At 35.5% G+C, this 26,171-nt stretch overlaps 1 protein-coding gene across 1 annotated transcript in view; it reads left to right on the plus strand.

Moving 5' to 3' along the window:
* STX18 (syntaxin 18) overlaps positions 1 to 26,171 on the plus strand; it is a 64,092-nt gene that overhangs the window by 8,940 nt on the left and 28,981 nt on the right. The window contains exon 2 of the mRNA XM_050338593.1: positions 24,193 to 24,260. Coding sequence (XP_050194550.1) covers positions 24,193 to 24,260 — 68 coding nt within the window. The remainder of the gene's footprint in view (positions 1 to 24,192; positions 24,261 to 26,171) is intronic.

The following is a 26,171-nucleotide window of genomic DNA, read 5'->3' on the forward strand; positions in this document are numbered from 1 at the left end:
GCTTTTGTAATTGAGGCTGGGTTTGGTCATCAGGGTTAGTTCTTGCTGTAATGCTGAGCTGATTACTTGTGATTTTTGGTAATGAGTGGATTAAGTTTTTCTGTGTTTCACCATGGACAAAAGGATATAATTTTTCAGTGAGAGATTAGGTAATTATGGGCTCTGTCTTTGAAACTTCAGTTCAACTATACTTAAAAATATTTTTCAGACTGGAAATATTAAAACCTGGCATAATAGCTTCAGCAGTGAGAGCAATTAAAGGGTGAAAATTGGAGGCATGAATCATTTCCAGCAATTTGAGGAAACTGTTCTTTACTGTTGAAAATATTACTGTGATATAATTGCATAGAATGTTAAATGATGGATACTTTCTTGAAAATGTAAGTTTCCTGACTTCATGGTGGTGTGTCAAAGCTTTGTCTGCCAAAACATGACATTTTATAGTGATCAGGTGTTTATTGTCCCCTTTTACCCCTTCATTCTGACTCAGCCTTCCCTTTTGTAGTGAGAGCTGTAGAAAAGCAGATGTGCTTCATCTACTCAAATTTACATCTATTTAGTTTCCGTAGGTATTGTCCAGCATTTGAAAAACAAGCAAAACAAAACCCAGATACAATTAAATGTAATCCAGATTCCTTTCAGTCTTTGCTTTTCCATTATTAATGGATTGCCTGACATTTCCCTCTGGATATTTCCTTTTTTGGTTGACTTTTAAATGATTTTGAATGTGGGTATAATCTCACTGATTCTGAATTGAATATTTCATTTCTGTAATACAGAATGCAACTGACTGGTGCTTCCCACCTCTCCATGTCTCAGCTTAGGTAGGAAGTGTGAAATGGTTTTCAAGTGAATATTGGTGGAGGTTCTGTGAGGATATCCAGAAGCTCCTAAATATTATGTTGGTTTATGGTTGAAAATAAGAGAAGGGCTCTTGGTTTTACTCCTATGTTCATTAGACCTCTAATATGAAGTATTATTCTAATATTCTCATTAAATTCTAATATGGTCATTCGGTGAATTTTTCATTTCTTAATGGGAGGGGGGCAGTAAGGCCTCCGAAGTTGTTTTTCCTGCTTTTACTCTTTCCTGAAAAGGAAGGAAAACATTGTGTGAGCAGTAGAAGAACACAGTGCTTACTTAGGATACTTTATGTGTAATGGAAGGCATGTTATACAATGTATCTGTCTGTTTTAATACCAGTGCACTTATATTAAAAATAAGAAGTGGTAGCAAGCTGACATGTGAAACACCAACATGTAATGGTGATGGAAACCTCTTAGTGATTAGTGGAGAAACAAATATTTATTGAAAATAAAAACCGTGTCTAAAGGCTCTAATGGTGACTTCTGGAAATATTACCATGTTGTGGTATTTGCAGTGCTGTATGTCCTGTACAGTAGATATTGTTCAAAATTGCTTGGGAACTGGAGCTTGCAATTGTGAGCTTGGAATGTCCTGCAGATAATTAAGTTGTGGTCAGGCCTTAGAAAAATAAAAAGTTCTCGAACTATGATTTTATAAACATGCTACAATAACATTTCTTTATATTTAACAGTTTCTTATAGAAAGCCGATACTCTCACAAGGCATTGACTAAAGGTAAAACATCAAGAAAGAAAAAAATATTAAATTAAAACTTCACTTAGGATGTTGACAGTTGGCTTGTAATATTAAACAGATGTGTGTGTTCCTGAGATATTCTTTCAGAACCTTGTTGCATACTAGTTTTCAAGTGGCAGCTACAAATTTTTGATTAATTTAAAATTCTACTTTCTTCAGTTGTCTTTGTTATATGTTATTTTCTTTGGGTCGACTCAGCTGGCCAGTGTGATGCATACTGTAGTTTCTGCTGTGATATTCAAGGAAAAACATCCCTTTATGTGGGCTTAAATTGAGGCATGGCTCATTCATCCATATAGAAAATTATTACATGTGTGCAAAGATTCTTGAGCTTAACATTACCTTTGCATGTGTAAGCAGGGTAGTTATTGCTTCTGATTGTGAATGTGATAGGATATAATTTGGTCTCCTTGGATCTTTGGAGAGGAAATATTGCACATAGAAGTCAATACCGAAATAAAGGAACTGAAGTTTTTAAAAGGTGTAAATTTAACAAAATATAGAGGGAATTATCAATTAAAGGAAAAGTGCAGAGCACTACTAAAATGACAAAATCTTTTGTCCAATTCTGATGTCAACGTTTTTCAGAAATGTGATAGTGGTGGGAGCTTGCTTTGTTGTTTTGTTTTGGGTTTGTTTTTAATAGAAAGAGCTACAAAAATGATCTAAAGTCTGAAAAATCTACTTTGTGGTGAGAAATCCTTTAAATCTTATTTTGTTAGGGTACATAAGCACAAGAAACAGAAGTGTCTGATTTCTTCATGGATCTTATGAAGAAGCAAAATAAAATACAGGGCTGCAAGCAGCACAGATTATTTGAGGTGTGATTCAGCTGATCCTTCATTCAGTAGATTATGCATTAACTTAAAGTATCTTAAGTCAAGTGCAGGTATTTCAGAATACATAAAGTACTTAACAAATAATGCAGGAGTTAATGCAGAAGGATGGATGAGGAATTCCTTTTTACATGTGGGACACTGCTTCATACCAAAGCAAGGAATTGGATACTGGTTTTTCAGATCCCAGACTACTGCTCCAGTGACCTGTGACTCTGATCAGTCTGACCTTGGACTGTGAATGTATGAATGTTCTCTCTTCGTTTTTAATAATAAATGAACATATAGGAAACAACATGCTAAAGTATTTCTAAAATAAAATAGCCATATTAGACTTCACAGGCTGCTTAATCTGCCATAGAAGTTTGTTACTGTGAAATAAGCATCCACTTTTTAAAGTTGTTTCTCTTTCGTCAGACTTCTTCCTCACAAATTTCAGAGGATGAATTATGTACAAAGATGGTTACAGTGATTTTTTTTTTTTTAAGAGTGAAGGCAACACTAATGGATGTGAGGTGTTCATTGATTAAATAATGCGACATCACTGTGGTCTGCATACTGACTCAGTTTCATGTACATGGATTGGATAGCTCCTTTGTTTTTTTAAAGACTCATGTCAAGACACAGGGAGTGAGAGTAGCTTATTATAAGAATACACTTTATTTTTCTTGATGATACTGTTTCCAGTTCCCAAGATTTTTAGTTCGTTGTAAAATCCATTAAAGTGTAGATGGGAATACTTACGAGTACTGATGGGAAATACTGTTCGTTATGGTTCTAAATATAAGGAGAACTGTACAGCAAATATAGGAAAATGCTTATTAGAGATAGTGAAAATGTGAAGGAGAAGAAAAGAGGAAAAGATATCAGAGTTGATTAGTTGCCCTAAAATGTGGCCTAGTGTAACTTCCTATATTTTATTTATTTTCTGCCATGTTACAGCATACGGAATTCATGGTGCTGTGGCCTGGCTATTTAGTTACATTAGTATATTAGCTTCACAATTTATTGTCTAAAAATTATAGTAGTTTCAGGAGCAATTTGTGGGTTCACACAAAACACTTGAAATACTTATTTTGTAGGGAAAATAGGACATTTTTTGAAATAAATTTATATTTTTGCTTACAGTGAAGAGGAAGCCTTTTTTATATCTCTCTTAAATAAAAATCAAGATTTATTGAATTAAACATGTAAATTCTAATATGAATATTATTTCAGTTTTAAAGAAATAGATTTAAAAGCATCCATTATAGATGTGGGAAGGAATATAGTGTAAATATTACATGGATTTTATCTTTTGAGTAAAATTGCTTGCTTGTTTAATTTGTTTTTACGTGGTTGTTACAAAAACCCATCATCTGTTTATTGAACTGTTTTGAACAAACTGATTTATATCAATCAGTTCTTAAAATGCAGTGGAAGGAGTTTTTTCTTTCAGTGAGACTTGTAAATTGTGGTAGGAATTCTGTGCAGCCTGATGATGGCAATGGGCAAGATCTTCTGTCTGAGCAGGAGTACAAATAACTCTGTTACTTTATTGCATCTTTCTGCTGGGGCTTTGTGGTGGTTGGTTCTACCTTCAGGTTTTGTCCCTTCTGTGGAGGACTTTGAAATAATATGAATAAAGTGTTAATCATGGAAACTACCTGAGAACTTGCTTTTTCATTAGCCTACTTGGAGGCAGAGGGAGATTATATTAACATAGTTCCAATTATCCTTATTACCGGTGCTTGAATACTGAGTCTCTGTCAGAATGAGTCTATAGATGTCTGATCCTACAAAGATAACTTTTTTGACTGAGCCTGTTGCTGGTGAGATGTTGTTGATGAAACACAAATGTGATGTTGTAACAAAAAAAATACTTTCCTATTGGAATTTTATAAGCAAGACGATTGTTGTAATACAAATAAACTGAAACTCTTGAATAGTAAGTTTGGAATTAGGTTTCCTACGATTTTAAGACTATGAACTGAACTATTATATTGCCTTCTGATTGCATGGTGTGTTTTCTGCTTTAAATTGCTATTACAGTAGCTCTGAGAGTCTCTGAGAGCAGAGCTAGATACCCTTTGCAGAGCATTTGAACTGTTAACTAAGCAAAATGAAATCCTGGTTGTACTGAAACAGGCTGCAGAGTTATGGTGGATTTAATTGAAGAAAATACTTTGCAAAAAGTTCTTAGGAGAATGAAAGTTTAATGCTCACTCATTGTTTGTTCCCCATTTTATCTTGAGAGAGAGTGAAGGTGAAGGTTCAAATAAGAGCTTAAGTTTTCTCAAGTACTGTTCAGGATATTTTTATTAAAGTGTTTTTCTCTTTTTTTCTTTTTTTTTTTCTTTTTTTTTTTTTTTGTTTTGCAAGAAGTAAACTGATTTAGTTGGAACTGTTCAAACGTTGTTCAACTGAGTCCTAAGAGAACATTTTCCAAATGGGAAGGAATTATGAGTAAGGACATTTCTAATTTGTGTTACTTATTTGTATTTCCAAAGATATTCTGTACCCTAAACGATAATAATTCTACAAATATTTATGCATAACAGTTTTTGAGTAAAACTTGCAATTTTCTAAAAAAAGTGTAGTTTTGAAAATCTGTAGGAGTTGTAGCAATTAACCTACATGCACATTTATAATTCTAGAAAATGGACAGCATATTACATTCAAAGACTGGATCTGATAGACCCAAATTGCTTAAAACATCAGTTATTGAAGATGTCCCCCTGGGACTTTGAGAAACCATTTAACAGATGAAAGTACATTTTGAAAAGTTTGACCTTACAGGCAATCATAAAATGAATCAAAACAGTTCTTTCCTCCCCTGAAATGTACAGAGCCCATCTGTATCTAATCCAGTAATTATAGACTGAGTTCAATTACCTTTTCAAACTTAGAGCAGACTGGAGACTAGGCAGTGAACAAACACAGGGTTTTGTCTAGACCTCAATTGACCACAGTCTAAAACTTGAATTTACATCTAATTTTATTTTTAGTGTCGTTTGATAGTTTTTAAAGGATTTATTTTGCTACCTAGTTGCTAGATAATGATGGTTGTTACTTCTTGACTTGTGTTTATGGGTACATTTTTATCCCAGTAAAGTTAATAAAATGGGTCCAAGTTCTAATGGTTTACTGGATAAATAATTTTAATTTTTAAAAAGTGGGTTAAACAGCTACTTTTAATATTTTTAATATTACTACAATGAAACTGTGAAAGAATCTGAACAAAATTATATAATTTGACGTCTGTGCTCGTAGCTATATATTTAATGTTCAGATTAAAACACCTACCTTTGAAGTTTTTCACTCAAATGAACCCCAGACTACCTGACTGCAATATTACTAGTAGCTGACACAGATTAGAAACTATGCTGAAAATATATTTTCAACTATTTTATTATTTAATTTCAGTTAGAGCAAACAAAAACTATCCATTCAGCCCTATGAACACTGTTCAACAATACAGCTACAAGTTGTAGCAGTTAGTAAAGGTTATCACTTTGACCACCGACTGGAAGCCCGGGCATCTTTTGATATTATCCTACAAGATAGGATACAAAACAGACCACATAATATCCACCTAGCTGGGAAGTATCTTGTGCTGCATTCACTGTCTGACATAACATTGCCAACATGACGTTCTTATTCCTCATGTGACAGTTCTGTGCAGCCTTCTCTGGACAAGCAGCTCCTGCAGCAAAGGCGTGTGTAGTTTGCGGGAAGCAGCCCCAGCGTGCAAGACTTTGGTTGTTGCAACAAACAGTACATTTCCTATCTCTTGGACAGCAGAGGAGGAGCGATGACTAAGGATGGAATAAACGCTTTATTTTTAACTTTTTAATTGTACCCTCTGCTTTTGATGGAATGGCATCTCCTGGCAAGTGAAGGCTATGATAATTGGTGCATTTAGTTTAACTTACTGATTCTTAATAGTAATCAGTATTTTGTAGCAGTTGCTGTAATTAGTCAAGAATGTGGTTCATGATGACTTCCAAGTCAACGCGTATTTGATGAATAAGGTACACTGTTGCAATGAGTAGTAAATTTGACATGACAGGCAGGAGTCTTTTGATGTTTAATTGGTTTTCCTTGTAACACTTGAGGAAAAAAAGATCTAATGAATGTTGCGTTGACTGTAAAGCTGAGGCCCAAGAGATTGCATGGAATGTATTTCGTCTCTGTATTTTGTAAACATGGGAAAAGTTCTCTATCTTCTGGGGGTTTTTTAGGTTGTTTTTGTTTGGTTTTTAGTGTGTTGTAGTTTTCGGAATGAATGATACTGTTCTGAAGAAGTAATATGGAAATATATAAAATTATTTTCATGATCATAATTTTAAAGCAAAATTTGTAGTAGTGTATGACCAGGAAATGTAGTAGTTCATGGTATGTAACATCAGTGTTTTCTTTCCTCTCATAAAGGAAGGACTGTCATGCCCTGAGAAGTCAGGAAATTCAATTTTCAGTTGCAGTCCTTTCATCAAAATCCTATTTACAAAACTACTCAGGACTTTTTTCCCCCTGCCTTAACTCCACACTGGGAGCCAAGAAGACCTTTCAGCTGTTGCAAATGGTGAATGTCATAGTCTGTTGTACAATTGTATTTGGTTTAGTAGGTTTATCATAGAAGTTGCTGTCTAAAAACATAGAACACTTCCAGTAAACCCCCTATCACTTTTTTCCCTCCTCCTTACCATAATGTCCATAAGAAATAAAATTCACCTCGAAATTCTAGTAACATTTGTGCTGCGATTCAACATACCATCAAGCTTTGTAACTGAAAGTAGGGATGGTTGATACAAGTTCCTGAATTTTTAATAAAATTCTATTATTATGGCTGGGCTTAGCTTCATAGGAAAAGGCTACTACATCCAGGATGCTGGATCTGTTTCTTAGGCTCTGTTTCATTTTTGTAGGGCTTCAGTGTTGCACAGAACTTCAGCAATGAAAGCATTTCAGACTAACAGCTAAAATGAGTGTGTTCTGAGAGTAAACTAAGGCTGTACCTGTAGTCTGCAGGTTACGTGAAATGGGAAGTCTGGATTTTGCACTGTGTTTACTCTGACCTAGGTAGTTTTACTTCTAAGGTGTAGTGACACTCCTGACCCCAAATTCAAAGACTACTAACAGTAACTTTTTAAGAGGTTCACCTCCTGCAATAGACAGAAATTGTTTCACAGGAGAATGACTGTTTCGTAATCTGTCTCAAGATTTTTCATGAGCACATCAACTGTTTGTCCCAAGTGAAGGCTGGTTGGTTTGATTCCACCTCTTTGCTCATTCGAAAAAGGACTTTGTTTTGTGACTGTTGCAACAAACTACCAAATTTCAGTTAGTTGCATCCAGTTGACACCGCCTAGTAGATTTTCTGCTGTGTGCTTTGCATATACTTCATATTTGTACTGTAAGAGAAAAATAGTATTACTTTAAAAAATAAACAAAACAAAACAAACCCTGTGTTTTCTGTTTAATGGAAAAGGAAATTTTAAAAGTGAAAGTATTTGTTCTTTGTGCTTCAGTGAGTATTTGTGTGTTGGTTGTTTTCAAAACAGATAACTTCAGTCAGGTCTTATAATTGTACATGTCCACTGCCTCAGAGCACACGCTCTAAACCAGGCATAGAGCACATATCTTTTAACTCCCTCTGTTCAAGTAAATGCATTTAATTTTCCATGTAGGATCACTTTTAAATCTAAAGGGAATATTAACTTTATTATTATCTCTGAAATTGACTTTGGAAAAAAATCGTGGTTCTTCAGGAGTCACCCCATTTTCTCCTGTTTCACTTATTTAAAAGAAGTAGCTTTCTTTTTCCTTTTCATTTGTTCCTTCCAACTCTTACTTTTTTGACAATGTGTACTTTCATTTCTGACTCTGTTGTATTTTGTCCTAGTTCTCTGTTGGAATCTCTCACAATTTTAGTGTCACTGATTTCTTATTTTTGGTGTTTACTTGTCATTTAATTCCTTTGTTACGATATTTATTTTCTTAATTTTCAACTGGTTTTTGGTACGTTACAGAATTAGTAGACAATTGTTAATTTAAATGGTAAGAAACCATTAACTACATGTAGGATAATTTGTTTGCCCACAAACATCCAGTCAGTTGTTTTACTTTCATTCTGCAGCAGAAGGCAGACTTATTCTTCTTGTTGCTGTCTATTTTGTTGTATAAGACAAAGAAATTAAAAGTGCAGTCTGTGTGAAGCCTAATCTGTGTAAATAATTTTTCCTTTTTTTTTTTTTTGCCTGTCTTGTCCAGCTCTTATTTTCTTTACTTCATTTATATAATTATTTAGTATTAATAATGGCTACTAATTAAGCAGTAAAAAGATGCATGGAGTCATTAAAGCTATGCTTTAATTTTCTAAAGTGCAAATTCCTCAAATCAGTTTAAATAAAAGAAAAATCATCTTGAGTTACTTAAACTTCGTAAAAAGTCGCAGTTCAGCTAATTTGAGAGATTGCAACTAGACAGAACTAAACAGAGTTACATGAGTAAAACTTTCTATTTAGACAATGGATTTTATTTTCCTTCCCTTTGTTTTTCTACCCTTAGTCATTTTTGTCTCTTCTATGCTTACTGATGCTGTAGTCAGACAGACACTTGGTTTCTTTATGGCAGGAACAAAATTTGAATCATTATGAAGGGGACTGAAGAACATTCAGGACAAAAAAAAGAAAAAATACCGTCCAACTGGTTTAGATATCTTCAGTATTTGCACCGCTGCTATATAGTGTATTCAACAATATGCTTTTCCATTGGTATGACATTAGAGCTGCAGGCATTTGAAATTGTTGTGTGTTTCTGTGGAGAAGAATTATGATTTTGGGGATGCTCTGGTTCTAATGCTGGTGTGCCAAGAAGTAAAACACGCTATTAAAACATGAGGTCAGGTTAACCCCTTTTTTGCTAGCATTTATATAGCATAGTGTTTTGTTTAGGCTGTTTTGAATGCTTTCAGGGACAATATTTTGCATCCTAAGAGATTCATTCAGTAATTGTCTTGGGGGTTCTTTCTTCCCCCATTAAGTGTGGGGCTTTAGGGTGTTTTGGGGGTTTCTGCTTTATTTTATTACCCTAAATAAAGGTCCCATTCTTCCAAGTACATGCTAGCTCTTGTGTCTCTGATATGCCTTTCATTTGCACTGAAATTATAATTACTGCTTTAGCTTGGGTGTAGCTTACAATGTTTTGTGTTTTCATTCTTTATTCTTTACCTCAGGCCATGCCCCTCTGCCGCTTTTTTTTTCCCTCTTTCATCTTCGTTTCTTACCTTCCTTTGCTTTTCAGTGTTTCTCTTATTTTTCACCCCTGTGCCACAGTGAATTTTACCAGTTCCTGTTCCATCTACTCATACAGTCAGATATCTGCTTGACATTTACCACATAATCTTGACCAATCCCTGTGTGGTAAATTCTCTTCCCAGTGTTATGCTTTTGTGTTCTAATTGTGATTCATAGCCTTAACATTTTCATCTTACAGTTGCTAGTGAGATAGCTCCTCAGCAAGGAGGTAACTCCTATTTACCTTTCTCTCTTCTTAAGTTCATGCCAGAGCATGAGCAGAATATTGAAATATTGATGAAATGTATTCCAGTAATACTGATTCATGTGTAATGCAGAGCAGAACTGTGGAGCAGTGATATGACATCTGTTAAATCAGGTGTTTGTTAGTCAAATAGAAACTGGAAAATGTAGTATTAGTTCTGTCCTTGACGTGAGTGTTCACATAATTCATGTAAGAGCTGTGAAACATTCTGTGGCAAACTGCAGTACTATTTTACTCTAAACTTCAGTGAAAATTGTATACAAACCAGTATCAATCTCACAAGAGTTACTCCAGTTTCTCCATCCGCTTGTCTGCTGAAACACAACTGTTTTCCATCCAGTTTTTCTTTTATTTCCCCACACAATGCAGTAGCATTCAGCTACTGCAGCCTAACCTGGGCAATTAAGTTGTTATGGCAAAAGATACAGAGGTAACGTTGATTTCTTCATTGTGGACAGGCTGGTGAGATACAGAGAAACTGCTTGAGGGACACTGAATCTTAACACAAAGCTTCTTAGTAACTCCTATAGCTTAATCTGTAATCTTGTCGACAGTTTACTTGTTGTACATGTTTACTTGTTGACACAGGGGTGTTTTAGTTCCTTGACAGTTCCTTCCTGCCCTACATGCTACAACAGTGCCCATACATAGATTAGCAGCACGTTGTGAAAAGCAAAGTCTCTGAAAATGGTAATATCTTTGAAATGTTCATGTGCCACAAGCTGTGAAAAACTGTGATGTTGCCTATGAAATATCTTAAAACTTGGATAAAGCAAAGTAGTTCCTGTTTTATTCTTTCTACCAGAGTGTTTCAAGTAAAATACAAACTCAAATTAATTTGGCAAAATAGTGTTTTAAGATTTTTGTCTTCTGAAGCTCTTCTCATTCTTTAGAGTTTACTGAATAAGCACAGTCTCTTTCATCACACTGGTAGTTAATGTGATCTCATCTCAGCGTACTCAGGTGCTGGATAGCTGACGCGTACTCTCACTGCCAAGTGTTTGTGAACAGGAATCTGTCAATAAGTGTGTGTCAGTGTGTGTTTCATGATCCTGCTTCCTAAGATTGTCTCACAGCTGGCTGGGCACTTAGTAATTTCAGAATGGAGAGTGCATTCCTTTTGGGAGCAGCCACGAAGATAACTCTGTAGTTTGCAGTGCTCTCTTCTTGGAGGCCTTTGGAGGTGACTGCTGTCTGAAACTTCAGACTTAATGCAGCAGTATGCAGTGGTGGTACATCTCAGTGCAGATGCTGACTGTTTTTATCTAAGCCAACACTTTTATTTCTATATCTTACTTTTACCTTAATTTTTTTTGTTTATCTCTCTGCTCTCTCCCTGTTTACACTTTGTGTATTTTCTTTTCTGTGCATGCATATCATCAAAAAGCCACCTGCTGTGTGAAGTTGTGAGTTCCTATGAATTTGAGACTTTCTAGAGATAGATACAGTGCTTTCAGAAATGAGTTTCAGTGCAGGGAGAGGCAGCCTACTACAGGAAACAGGTGAGCTAACCAGGAGACAGGAGTGGATAGTTGTGTTTTGAGTTGTCATGTATGGCCTTGCAAGGTTCACTTCCCTGAATCTCTTCTTCCCCATTTGTATTACAAGCCAAGGCTTGTTATGTCCATGTGAGCCTTGGTTTGGCTGAGTCTCCCAGATCGTTCTCTTTTACATACTGAGAGTTAAGAAGAGGGGACCAGAAGCTTATATCTCTCAAGGACTTCAGAAGTGGTACTCTGGCTTATAAACAGTTACTGTCTTAATAGAAACTTCAGGCTTTTAAGCAATTTCGTTTTCTTTCTTTCTCTTCTTTGGTAATATCATATTACCATATCATGGTATAAGAGACAGAATAATTGGGTTTAGAATACAGAGTTCTGAGTTTAGCTTCCTAATTGTAAATAAGACTGAACTTTATTATTTTTCTTATATGGTCTGATAATTTTGTGTTGATGTGATCAAGGGAGGCTTAGAAGGTGACCTTATATACAGGCAGTGTAACAGCTGCAAGTGCCACAAAACTGTTCATCATAATACATAAGGGAATTAGAGAAATTATCAATTAGGTTGTATTTCTTTTGATAACGTTTCCTTCTACTTTATACTTCAGTATTTTTCACAACTTCTGTAAAATTTATGTGTCTGTTACAGATCTTCCTATAGGAACCTATATTAATGTATTGTAAGGTGAAGCTTTTTCTATGTTTTGGACTCTGTCTTTTGTTTTGCTGTTATATTGTGAAGCATATCAGTGTTTCCTCATGTGAACTTCAAGTTCTTTTCCTTGCTTCTTGAAAATACAATAAATGCTACAACTCTTTTACTTAAGTGACCTATAAATACTTAATTATTTAAACCTTGAAGTTCTTCATGCATTATGATTGTTGTTGAGGGTCAGTATGCTGGAACGTTTCATGCAAACTTGTAAATACTTAGTCTATGGGACCCACTGTTTTTTTCTAATATGTCATTTTTTTTTTTTTTTAGCTATGCTGTCAAATGAAACGGTTTCTCAGTTTGTGCTTTTCTATTCTTCTCTGCTATTTCCAAGCTTTCTACATTGGAAACTCTCAAAAATTTTCCTACTGTGTTCTTGTTCACCTTGGAATGTTATAGCGATTTCTCATGATTGCTCTTATCATTAAAAATGTTTTGTATATTTAACTGCAGCTTTTTAAATCTGCAGAGTCCTTAACCTTTTTTTTTTAACTGATTGACATCTATATCAAGTAAAATTAAAATACTCAGGAATCTGAATGCTTTGTTCAAATTGGTTAAATGAGTATGATTAAGTTGTAAGAAGTAGCCCATCAAGTAAAATCTTAAGGCTGCATACAAAGCTGTCAGTTGAAATAAAAAAACAGAAACCCAACTATCATTTGCAATAGCACTGTTCTGATTTTCATTAAATAAATTATGTTTTACTCTATTTTGTTTAAACTCAAGATTAATTTCTATGGTTACAGCGGATATAAATCTCAAGATTGCCTTTAAAGGGGTTGTTTATTCAGAAAGGACTGACAGTCTCTCCTTAAGAGAAACTATTACTTAATTTTATTTTTGTAAGTTTAAATGCTTAAAAAATATTTGTAATGATACCCCAAAGGCATCATAAAAATGTAAAAATAATTATACTCTAAAATTACCAAAATTACAGGAAGTGGACATTTAAAAAATCTTACTGAGGTTCATGGCTGAGAAAAAGTGAGAAAGCAAAAGTGCTTTACTTCACAACTTGAAATCTTGTCAGGAGTTTCTATTTTCAGTGATTAAAAATATACTTTTATATTGTCAGCGTTACTCAGATGCAAAAGAACAGCATTGATTTCCCTTTTAATTACAGCTAAAACTTTCTTCTCACAAATTCAGCAAACACTTTCTTGGGAGAAATTTCTATGTGATTACTTACTGGATTTTTTTCAAGTAGGAATTACTCTCCCCCATGGTAGAGGCATTTTTTTCCACAGGCAAACCAGCTGGCAAGTACCCCAGGGCAGATCCAAACCAGCACGAATAGCATCTTGTGATGAACTAATTCTGGAGTCCAGAGTTTTTTTCCAGACACTTCATATGATACCTTGGGAAGCTAATGGTCATTTGGTTGTTAATTTAATGGAACTATGAAAGAGTTATGTGCTCTATAAGGAAGGGATTATTCTCTTGCACTTTGGTCATGTCAGAAGATTCTGGCGTGGGGAGAGAGTAAGGTGCTTTTGTTCTGTGGTGATTTTAGTCCCACTTCTGCTCTGCTAAACTTCTTGCCCTTGCTGTAGAGAACCTGTCATGGTTTGCCTTATTTACCATTGTATAAGAAACTTCTATTTCTTAGAAAGTGACAGGGTGAACAGAACAGGATAATATTATAAGACTGGATTTCAGATTGACTGTTACTATCCCTGTCTGGTCCTACTGAAAGGACTATCATTTTTCTTTGCTATAATTTTTTTTCCTCACCTCAGTTTGCTGTTATAAGGACCAGTGAATCCCCAGGTATGAAGGAGGGATTTTTTTTGCATAATTCTACTTCCTAGGTACTCTAACAGAGGAATAGTGGCTTGCTTAGAAAAGGAAGCAAAGCGGACCATTTGAGGAGAGGTGGCACAGAGGAGATCCGTGTGCCTGATTGAGAAACTCTGGATTTACTGAGGATGTGAACAGCCTCTATCAGTGCGTCACTCTGCATCAGCTAAGGAATTACAGTTACCTTACAGGGCCCAGTAAGTCCCTACCATTTAGAGCAGAGGATCCAGGTCTTGTTTTCCTGTTACTTGAGAAGAGGGGGCAAAAAGGGCCCTTCGTCTTAATTTTTCTGCAGATACCATAAAGCACTTGGATTAAAATCTTAATGTATACAGAATTAGTTTATTTCCAGTATATTTATTTACTGCTTTTGTGCCTGATCTCTACATGTTTTTTACATAAGTAATCATTAACATCTAATTTCTGATTGGACGTTTTCTTGGTCCAGTCCAGTGTTTTAGTGGGGGAAAAACTTACTTGGTAAAAGTGCTGGAGCAATGTTCAATGTGCGTAATACAAATAAAGATGTTGAAACATATAAAAGGATTTTTTGCACTAAGAGCATTGTTGTACTGATGATGGAAATCCAGAAAAATACTTGGACACCAAAACAGAATGGTGCTTGTCCCTCTGAATCCTATCTGACAGGGTGGTAGGATTTTCAGACAGAGAGAGAGAGAGTGTTGTGACAGTTCGTGCTCCGTCAGTGTAGAGGTGCACGAGTGTAAATACGCCAAAGATGTAGAACTTGGAATGGGAATGTCCTGACAGAGCAGTGTGAGGGAGGCTCTGCTCGGACCGCAGCTCCAGCGGAGCACGGTGGCTGGCAGCACAGCTCCTGCCACAGGCTCAGCTGCTCCAGCAGCCTGTGATGGCTTATGCTGAAGCAGATTCACCTTAGTCCCAAAGGGAAGCACGTGCAGCTCTCTGAATTGCGCTGCAAAAACTTGGATTCTGAATTTCGTAGTGATGGCAGAAAGGGTAACCTTTTATTACTTTTGTATCTGTTAAATGAGACTGGAAATCTCTCTTTATGATGTTGTAAAACATCTTTGAGTCCAGAAAACATACTAAAGTGAGTTCAGACTGTGAGAACAAGGGACAAGAAAAATACTGCTTACAGAAAAACACGACGTTGAACGCAGTTACCGAAAGCTTGTAAGTGGAGCATTTTGAACAGCAATGGTAAAGGCCAATTATTGCAAATATGTATTTTGACCAATTTCTTTTTATCTCTCAACCAAAACATTCTGCACAATTGTTGTGGGGTTTATATTTTAGTCAGTGAGGTTTTCGATGACCATGTAAAAATATAAATGTTAAAGAAAGTTATGTTTAGAATTGGACAATAAACAAGAAAAAGAGAAATAGTAAGTTTTATTAAAGTCAGATGTTCTGCTTTTTTTTCTTTTAATTGAAAGTATTTGTTACCATGGAGAATAAATGAAAACTGGTTACTAAAACCATTTACCATGATGTTATATTGTAGAAAGCCTACTGTTAATTTTTTCAGGAGGTCACCTCATGTTCCTGTTGACTCTACAGACTATTTTCAGAATATTTAGATGTGGTTCTCTATGTGATGGTATCAAACCAGTATGTTCCCATAAGACCTAAGAAAACAGGGACAAAGTTAACTCAGACCTCTGTCTTAAATTTTATGTGCATTTGCATTTTTTCTGGTTCAGAGTTGGAATTTGTTGTTTATAAGTAATTATCCTATAAAATAATGTTTTTCCTCTATTTATAGATGCTTGAAGTACACAGCATTAAAATGGTTTAAAGGATATACAATATATTTTGTGATAATTTCACTCTTAAAAAAAAAAAATCAGTGACTTCAAAGTAATTTTTCTATACAGTTGGAGTTTGCTGTAGGTACCATGCAGATTTTTAAAACATGCAGCAACCTCATCCCCAAATAATAGCCCAGTAAAACCTTCATCTAGTAATAATACCGGGTACTTTCAGTCTTTTTTATGATCAGTGGGGGAACTGGAACGTTGAGCTCTTAGATCTTTATTTTGTGTCACTCTTTTTAGAAGAGCCTTGAACAAAAAATGTTTGCAGTCGTGTCACAAAATTACAAGAATAATCTCTTCATTGTACATTTGACCAAATTTTATATCAACTCTGGTTTACTTTAAGGAAAGCATAGTAAGGTGAAGCTTTTAGGCTGCTAGTGAGTTATTTACTACCAAATTTTCCATTTTGTATAATAAACAATGAATAAAAAAGAAAAATAACCAAATGCAGATCTGAAGTGCACTTTAGAGTCAAAAGTATTTTGGTGTGAACTGACAGTAGCATAAATCAATAAGAAAATTTTTGAAACAAAGGCAGTATTTATAAAAATATGTTAAGGAAGAATAAAAAGAAATATTTGTTTAGAGCTGACTGGTTTTTTTTTAATATAGTGTACAAGACAGTGCTATTTTACTTTTTCCTTTTGACAGTTTGATATTAAGCAAAATAATGTGTTTTCTGCTCCAGACCAGGTGCCAGGAAATTGGCTTTGCTTCTTAATGCAGGTTAGGGGTTTCTTAATCGATTTGTTACTGGGCACAGAATACTGCCTGTGGTATTCTTCAGACGAGTTTTAACTTCCAGTATTCCACAACAGCTAATGCAAACTTCTGCAGTGATTCCTTAAAATTTTGTTTTCATTTTACAAACAAACAAACAAACAAAAAAGTCAGAAAAAATATGGATAATATTTCGTTTAATTCAGTTTTGAATGTTCTTACCCCATGTACCACACATTTTATTAATATGACCCCCCTCATTCTTGGTTAATTCCTTTGCTCCAAATGCAAGACTACTAATAAAGTGCAATTAAAATGTTTCCCTGCCCTTTGCTGCTGCTGTAAGGTATATGCTGATGTAAAGCAGAAACTGAACAAAGTCACAATTTTCCTGAGATTAGAGGTAGCCAGGCTGGCTGTCTCCTCGCCTCCTGCTCCCCGCTTCCAGCTCCGGGCCACCCCCACGCCACAGTTTAGATATTATTTGCTCTTTTGGGTCTCGGATTACCAGAGCAATTGATCTGCGTGACCTATTTTAGAAACTTTCACGTTTGCTGGGGAAACCTAAACCAAATGTATCCCCTCAAGAGACAAATCAGCCGAAAACTGGCGGGTTGACATTTGGAGGCAGCAAATGAGCCCCTGCCGCGAATTCTGGGGGGACAGCACCACCTCATGGCCTGCTGGGGAGTCACCAGCCAAACCCCTCTGAAGAACTTCAAAGTCTTCACGCTTTTAAATTCAGAGCTTCAGCTCCTGATTTAAACTTTGGTTTATTTTAATTGGTTTAATCTCTGTTGCATGTTATTGGATCAGGGAATTATATAATTTCATCCTTTGAAGGTTCCAGTTCCTAAAATGTAGAATTCAAGTAACAGTATTTTGAAAACAAAAATCTCTTCTGTTCGTAGCAACATCCAGCAGGAGCCTGCGTTGGTTCCATGGGCTGACAGTGCTTAAAACATAACCTAGAAGGAAGCTATGTGGAACCTGGACTTTCATGTGTTGTATTTTTAAAAAGTTCATAATTCTATCTAATCAAAGGTAATTTGTACTGGAAAACTTCTCTATAGGAGTAATTTCTGCATCAAAGGTTTTCTGACTAGTTTTTCCCACCTGTAATAGTTTAGGTAAGACACCAAACTTTTAATTTTAGAATGTATTTAATATGAATTGTTTTTACTGTATCTATTCTGTTTGGGGTTTATTCCAGATTTCTGAAAACCTTTGCTTTCATTACATGCAGTAACCATGGAAAATTTCATCTGGTGGTTGTTTTTTGGTTTGTTGTTTTGTTTGGTTTTTTTTTCTTGGTTTTGTTTTGTTTGTTTGGATTTTTTTGTTAATATGGTTTAGACACTGGAAAAACAAGCTTGTATTCGTACAGCAATTACTGTATCTCCTAATACTGAGACTGTACTTTTTTTGTCAGAAACATGTAGTCTCTGTACATTATCTGCCACCTTATTGGAATTCTGAATTTCTTCTGAAATAAGCAGTGGGTATGTTTGGGTTGACTATATGTTTGGAACTGAAAACGTGATAGGCATCTAGATGTTCATATTATAACAATTTAAATTTTTCAATTTTTTTGAGGGGATTGTAGAATATAGTCACCTACTCATGAATCTGTAAATAGAATATATTTAGGTAAGACACTGGAGATAAAGCTTTTCAAACATACTGAAAAATGTGAAATTTTGTTTAGGCTTTTTATTTTTTATTTTCCTTTTTAGGGTTATTAAGAAACTTCAGCAGGCAGTGCTTTTCAGTGTTGCTGAATCAACAGTAAATACCCTGTCTCTCATGACTTTTACAAAAGCCTTTCTATTATGTTTTGATTTTGAGTATTTTTAAAGTTTCCTTCAACAAAGTACACCTTTTAAAAAATTCAGAGCGTCAATATAGCGCGAAGTGTAACAGTCAGTTTTATATGGTAGGAAATAGCTGCTTATTGTTCTGATGGAGGAGTAGATTTGATAAAACGCTATATTTGTTCAATGGAAATGACTATTCAGCACGGTTGAATTCCCTCTACAATATGTCACGGGAACCTACTCCAATCATTTTAATCGTAAACAATGCTGCTACTTCTTGCAGTGGGTTAAGCGTATGCAAATTGGAACCTACTGTTTCATGAGTGATCAATTCTTTGTTAGGGGTGGAAAGAAATGCTGTATGTATTGCTAAGAGACTGAAGGAAGCGGAGTCAGCAGCTTCATTCTAAAACCTGTGCATCTCCTCAAGATGCTGCTTTGGAGGGAATGCTTTCCTGTTTCTCATCTTATTTAATAACACAGCCTGCTCCGAGATCATTAGAAAAATCTCTAAATAGGGCAACATCTACCATTTCTAGCACAGGCCCCAAGTATAAATAGAGCTGTGCATGCCACCTGTGGTAGCAGATGGCAGCCATTCAAGGCTTCCTTTTGTGTCAGACCTGCATTAGATGCAATATTTGCCTTTATGTTTTCATAGGAGTTGTTTAAAAAATCTATAGAGGCAACAAAACACAGATATATGTATTAAAGAGATAGCTTACAAACTGAAACCTAAAGTAACTTTTAAAATGTCATGTTACAGGCTTTAATGTGAATTTATAGTGGTTTTCACTTGCACGATGCCGAGGCTTTTGTTGCCACAGAGTGGAAACCTGCTACTGCTTCACTGTAGAGAATCAATTGGGCTTTCATGATCAGAACTACACTTGGGACTTTTTAAATAACACCTGGAGTTTCCAGATTCAGTACCTGATCTTAGGAGGTTATCAGGTTGAATTTTTAAGTTATACTTAAATATACCTTCACACAAGGCAGATACATCTTGTAGGAAGTTCCCTACTGGTGCTATTCAGCATCTGCTCTCCCTTCTGGTGATACAGGTATTTGTGGAGCTGAAACGAAAGAAACCGATTCTTTCTATTTGGGTTTAAGCACTGTAAGCCCCATTTCTGGAACAGTAATCTTAAAAAAGTCATGTGTTTTGGGGTGTGATATTGACCCTCAAGGGGAATGCCAGGGGAAATGGGAAGAGGGAGAGGCTGGAGTTTCTTAACTGGTCTTCATTGTCAGAAGGCAATGTAACCTTCCATATTCTGATAGTGAGCAGATGCTCAAGAAGGTGCTGTTGCTATAATGATATAACTGGTGCTGGCAATATTGTGAGGAAAGGTCTTTTATTCCCCTAATTCTCATAAAAATGTCAGTTATCTGGAAATTCAGTAGAGTTCTCTTTAAAATAAGTTTAGTTGTAATACAAGAGTGTTGCAACTATGAAGGGCCTTTCTCTAAGCCCTCCTATCCCTTCAGGGAGAAAAAAGGGAATAATTTCTTTATTTCAAGGTTGAAGGAGAGGCTTTTCTTGGCTCCAGACATTCAGAAAAGAAGAAAGCTATTTTCGAGATGCAAAGGATGACAAGAGGCCAGTACTGAAATGTGTTTGTGCTGCTTCTTCAAATTGCTGTTACCCATCCTTTTGATGGGTGTGTCAGCTAGTGGTACAAATGTTTTGAAAACATGCATGTACAGCAAATAGGAAGTTGCAGTTATGATGGATGGGTAAATGGAGGACATTGGATGGACAAAAAATGAATGTGCTGAAATGCAAGTTGGATTTAAAATTTGTCTAGATCTACTTGAAAGATTAATTAGAGAAGATAACAAAAAATTATCCCAGAGGCAGTGAAAAGCAGGGGGAAAAAGAGAGACTGGGCAAGAAAACTGTCACAAAAGAGAAGTTATTATTATATAGTGAGGTTTAGCCAAATTCACAAAGTTATCTAATGGTATTAAGACCCTCTGAAAGTTAAAATATTCTTTGGATATTTTAATGAAAAGATAATTAGCAAAAAAAAAGGTGGATTTATCATTCAACTGGAGTATAGATCAAAAATAGTTTAAGCATGAAGTCAAGACTAAATTAATAAGGAAAAAGCTATGGACCAGCAGGGTAAAAGCAATATATGTACTGGGAACCAGAGCACGGAATTGGAAATTGGAACATTTCAGAACTTTAATGCAGCCAAATTGTGGTTATCAAGTAGTCTTTGGATTGAGTTTAGACACAGTGGATTTGAGAAATACCAGGTTCACATGTCAGATATTTTTAATGGTAGTAAATTGGAGATGGTACCATTTGATCAGAGGGAAGCCAATTTAATGCCTTTAATTAGGTCAGCAAAGGGAAACTGATAATGGCATCAGCAGGACCTAACTCAGAAGTGATCCAGGATGCAGAAAATATTTTAAGGTAAAAAAGACAAATAGAAAACAAGATACAATGAGGTATGATTTGCTATCTTACTAAAAATAGAATGTGTACAACTAACTTGATGCTTTAAGAAAATCTGCTTTTCCTCGGTTAAAATGACTTGGAGTCTGATGGTAAAGTGTCTGAGAAAGTACCAGCAGTAAATCTAGAGGAAATTACCAGAGGAAGTATTAACGGAATGAGGTGAATAAGCAGAAGCGATTCTTCTACAGTGAAAGAAGTATTGGACTGAAGAGAGGTAACAGGGGAATTATTTTTTTCATTCCCTAAAACAAGAGCAAGATGAGTCTAAAAATCTGTTCCCGAGTAACATAGACTGATAAAATTTGCTGATGAGGGAATGCTGAGAGGAAGGAGAGGGAGGAGTGTGGTATGTTACAGCAAGTACTGAATGACTTTGGGGTCTTGGAACTCTGGGGAGAAGAAAGAAATTCAGGAGTATGTGTTTGGAGACCTAAACAAAGAATAATCTTGAATGTAATAAATGGAAATGGTGGAAGAAAAGCTATTCCAGCTACAAAGTTATTTAGTTAGTTACAAAGTAACTAATGCCAGAGAATGCCTTTGTAATCATCTACATTGGAATGGGATGGATACAAACTGGAATAAATGCAAAGGAAAGCTGTGGGTTAGGCAGCTTCAGAACTATTTCCTGAGAAGAAATAAAAGGTTGGGGTCAGTTATCTGTGTTACAGAAGTTAGAGAAAGATAGTTATTGACAGTAATGTCAATCAACATACACAGGGAATCAGAGCTTTTAAGGGAAAGGACTGTTATGAAGCAAGAACGGATGAATAAAAGGTGGTAATCAATAAATCTGGAAATTAGACAGTCATTATTTGTAAAATGAACAGTAGGATTCTAATAAAACCACTCAGTTGTAATAGGGAGAAGCCATTATTACCTTTAGGCTGGAGCTTGATACCTTTGTAAAGAGTGTATGGTGTGCCTCTGATAACACCAAAATAATTGCAGCTTGATGACCCTGGAGATATCTTCAAGATTTATATTTGTATAATAAGAGATATTTTGTGTCTGCAGAAGATTGAGCATCATACAAAAAGACCCAATCTTTTTATTTGGATAAAATTCACATTAATGCTAGTGAGACCTTCTTTTTCATAAAAATTGTTTCATTTTGTTGATGTGGTAATGACAAATTGAATTCAAAGCTATTCCAGTAGTACACTGTAAAAAGAGGCAAAAGAGAAATAAATATCAGCAGTGCAGGATCACAGAAGATGTTGTTAGAATTTGAGGGAAAGTAGAACAAGAAGTCTCACTTCTGATGCAAATCTTGGGAACTAAGAGCTTGGTGTGAGTATGGGCATAATGGTGTCATTCTAAATTCATGAAAATAGCTTTACAAATGGAGGAGAGGCAAAGTGGGGTCAGTGCAATTCAAACACACGATGACAATTTTAGCCTAAATAGAATGCTCTTTGTGACTAGATGAATTAATTACTGTAAGACAGTGTTCTTGCTTGTCATTCTGATTCTTTCTGCTTGTTAATCACTCCTAAATTGTAGCTATTGCAGTAATATTAAGATTTATTGCTTACAAAATTTTGCTAATCCATTTTCTAGTTTAGCGTTTGTTCACATATTAATGTAAATGTTTTGAACATGTTTCTTATTTTACATTTGTTTTGTTTTCTGTAGTACTGTCTTTCTGCCTATCAAGTATTTTTGTTCCATTGAAACTCTGTATGACTGTTTTAAATGTTTTGCTTTCATAGTCAAGCGTAATTTACCTATTCAACAAATTTGATGACATACCAAGTCTGAGCTGAGGAAGAGATTACTGTACAAGTAATGAGTTCAAGTGGCAATGAGAAGAAACATCTGCAGGATGCTTTAACTGACTTTGTGCGCCTCACTGGACTTGTAGCGACTGCAGTGTTTCCCTTCTTATTGTGGATGATGGTGCTAATGCGCTTCAGGAAACTTTGGATCTGCTGAGGGTACTGACAGAACTCAGTTTTCTGTGAATGTGATGAAATTCCCTGAGCTGTTAATCACACAGAAAACTTTAAACATGAAAACTGGGGAAATGGTTATCCAATATAATGAGTTATAGTAAAAATGAAACAGAGCAAATAATAATAGGGAAATGGACGCATTTTTATTTGCACACGGAAACATTTGAGTTGTACATATCACTGTGGTCTTATAACTATGTTTTTTTCCCTCTTTTTTCAAAAAGCTGCTGATCTTTTGAAAAAAAGTAATTGGAGGAATTAATCTTCTATTTATCCAAACTATTCTGTGTTCTTTCTCTGTGGTTTTTTTGTTTGTTTAATTACAAGGACCATTTGCATGAAAATAGGATTTTAGGAGTTGAACAGCTTCTGATGCTTTTTCCCAGATACATTGAGTAAACCACATTTATTGCATTTATAAACTAAGCCAACTTTTGTTATGTAAAATTCCCTGTATGCTTTTTTTACACTGAATTATTAATGAATATTTAAGAATATGCTTTAAAAAGGTTCCCCCTGGATCCCTCTGAAAATATATACCATTAATGTATAAAATTCTCCTCCCTTCTCCCCATCATGTCTTCTTCAAGACTTGCCAGGAAGTCATATTGGTAGCCATCTCATTTCTCTGACAAATTAAGCCACATTTCTGTAGTTCCTCCATTTTCCAAAATAAGCAGCTTCTTATGCTACACAAAATCTTCTAAATCAGACTGAAGTTTGCAAAAGTTCATCAGATTTTCCTTTTCTTTCTTCTTTGCAAAGGATCTTTGTAAAGATTTCTTTATAAAGAAAATAGAGTGATTTATTGTAAAAGTTATCCACAGTGAGGTGGAAATCCAGAAGCAGAAATTTGACTGGGGCGTGTGTTTTGGCAAAACTTAGTAATGACTAAGATGATAGAGATGCTACTTCAGTTTGGGCACAAACTGGTCACTGTATTATGGCAAAAATAGAAAGGAGAGGGATGGCACCTTTGGCCTACAAGTTATAATAACTTGAATATTTATCTCATCAGTAAAGAGTTTAGTCTTCCAAAATTAATTTATTTCCAAAGTGTACATTAAATTCTGGATTGACAATTTAGATACTGATTTGTGTTATCATATTTAATATTTTTAATGTTAATATTGTAGTTATATTTAGTGTTTGGTTTATGCTTTTTGGATAGAAGACATGTATTTTTACTATTTTTAATCTGAGCGGAACCTTCATACAGCACATCTTTTTAGATGCTTGGCAAATGTGAAAATGCTAGTATAAAAGAATAAATTTTATTATTTAATTTTATTACAGAATAAATAATTTTACAAATTCTTATTTGAAGTGCAGAATACTGAACTTCAAACATAAAATAGTTATCTGACTGAAATTTCAATTATTTTTGTTCATTTAGATTTCTCATATTGGAAAGCTGAAAGATTTTCTTCTACAACACAGAAAGGATTACATTAATGCTTATAGGTAAGTGTGCATTGTGTTTAAATAGATATATTTATTTATTTAATTATCACTTGTCTTACTGTAAGCTACTGTGAGATGAGGAATAGTGCTGTCCCAAGAAGACAATGTGCCTGAATAAAATGAGGCTCAGAATTTGAAAATTATTTCTGGCTCTTAGGAGTGAGTTCTGAAAAAAAACCCAGAAGTCTGAGTCCCACACCTTTTAAGGACCTGCAGAGTAAGTTTCTGAAGTGGTTCTCGAGACAGCAGGGTACCAGGTTCAGTGATTCAGGTTTTCCCTTTCACCTGTGACACTGCACCTACACAAAGGGTGCAGTCGGTAGCCTCAGCAGGTCCTGGAGAAGAATGATGCAAACTCTTCAGATGCTGGAATACAAATTCCAGATGGAGGACACCAGGGAGGATACAGTGTCAGGGGACAGCAGCACAAGATTTGTTTTTCTGTGACAAAAACAGTAGGGTTCATCTCTGCTAGTTATTCCTGTGTCAAGAAAGTTTTGATTCTCTTCAGCCGTTAGGAAACATTCAAAACTGCTGTATCTACTTACTGCTGACAGCTTTAGTAGTAGGATTTTTAGAAGGTTAATATACAAGTTTACAGGTGGTTGTTAGTAAGAAAAAAATAGGGTCTTGTGGCTTGCAGATACTAAATCAAGTTATCCTAAGAGCTAAATGTTAATGCAACTTGTGTTTTGGTGAACTGAGTACAAGTAATAGTTTCATTTGAGAAATGTAAAACTTGCTTTTTAATGAAACTTTGTTTCATGCAAACTTAGTGAGTCAGCCCTGTCTGCATTCCAGTTCTGCCACAACCCTGACTAAAGCTGAGCTTGTCCTTCAATCAAAGTAGAGAAAATGCAACCTGAGTCATCTTGGGTTGAAAGCTTCACAGATAGCAAATAGAAGCAATATCGAGATAGATATCCATTCCCCAGGAGAAGGCAATAGAACAGACAAGCAAGTCCATGTTGGAGGAACAGTCTTTCTGAGAAATAACTTCAGGGCCTGAAAGGGTCTATCACAGCAAAAGCTATACTGCCCAATCAGTGGAATCAAAATGTGCTGCTAAGTAAGTTACTAGAAGACTTCTGGCACCCTTCTTTTGTCTCCCTGAGATTTTTAAAAGCTGTATTTTGTTGTTTCGAAAGTGAAACCAGTAAAGGAAGATGGCATATTTTTGTAAGTGGGAGACCTTGAGAACTATTTGTAGTTGGTGAAAGTGAAGCTCAGGGGTGTCAATTCTGTGTATGAGGTGGATGAGGGACTGCTTTTCCAAAGCAGCAAGCAGAAGTAACTGTACAGTTACGTGTTACAACTGACTCCCTGCTTTTCAATGCCTGTTGGAATAGGTCACGAACAACACAAGGTGGAGCTGTTTAATGCTGAAGTAACTGGGTTTACTGTGTGAAAATTTCATGTGAATGCAGAGGTTGAGAAACTGCAAGTAACTGCAGCGAGAACAGTCAGAGGCAGTTAAATTTTGAGTACTGTTTGTATTAACAGTACTGTGCATAAAATGAAAGTGATTAGAGGACTAAAAATTTGTCCAAGTTATTTCAATTTCTAAAATTGTTAATGTTTTTTCTGTAAACTCTGTTGTAACAAGTTATCATGGTAATTCTCAGTGCTGTTCCCACAAACACACCTGACCCTCAGGTATTCATTAGGGAGAGGAAAGAAGTGTCATTTCCTTTATTAAACCATAAGTAATCCTGCAGATCTCATCTGCGATTGCAGTTGATCCTGTCCTTAATGGTCAAACTTAAAATAGGTAGTACTGTCAAATTACATACAAGATTGTTTATGCTGTTCTACTTTGTGGATGCTGTCAGTCTGACAGTCTTAGCAAATGCTGCTCTCAAACAGCAGTTTCAGTAACTTTTCAATACTTATATAATTGGGTCAGTTTTT

Source organism: Myiozetetes cayanensis, unplaced genomic scaffold (assembly GCF_022539395.1).
Source record: "Myiozetetes cayanensis isolate MyiCay16 unplaced genomic scaffold, myiCay2020 scf7, whole genome shotgun sequence".
Lineage (NCBI taxonomy): Eukaryota > Metazoa > Chordata > Aves > Passeriformes > Tyrannidae > Myiozetetes > Myiozetetes cayanensis.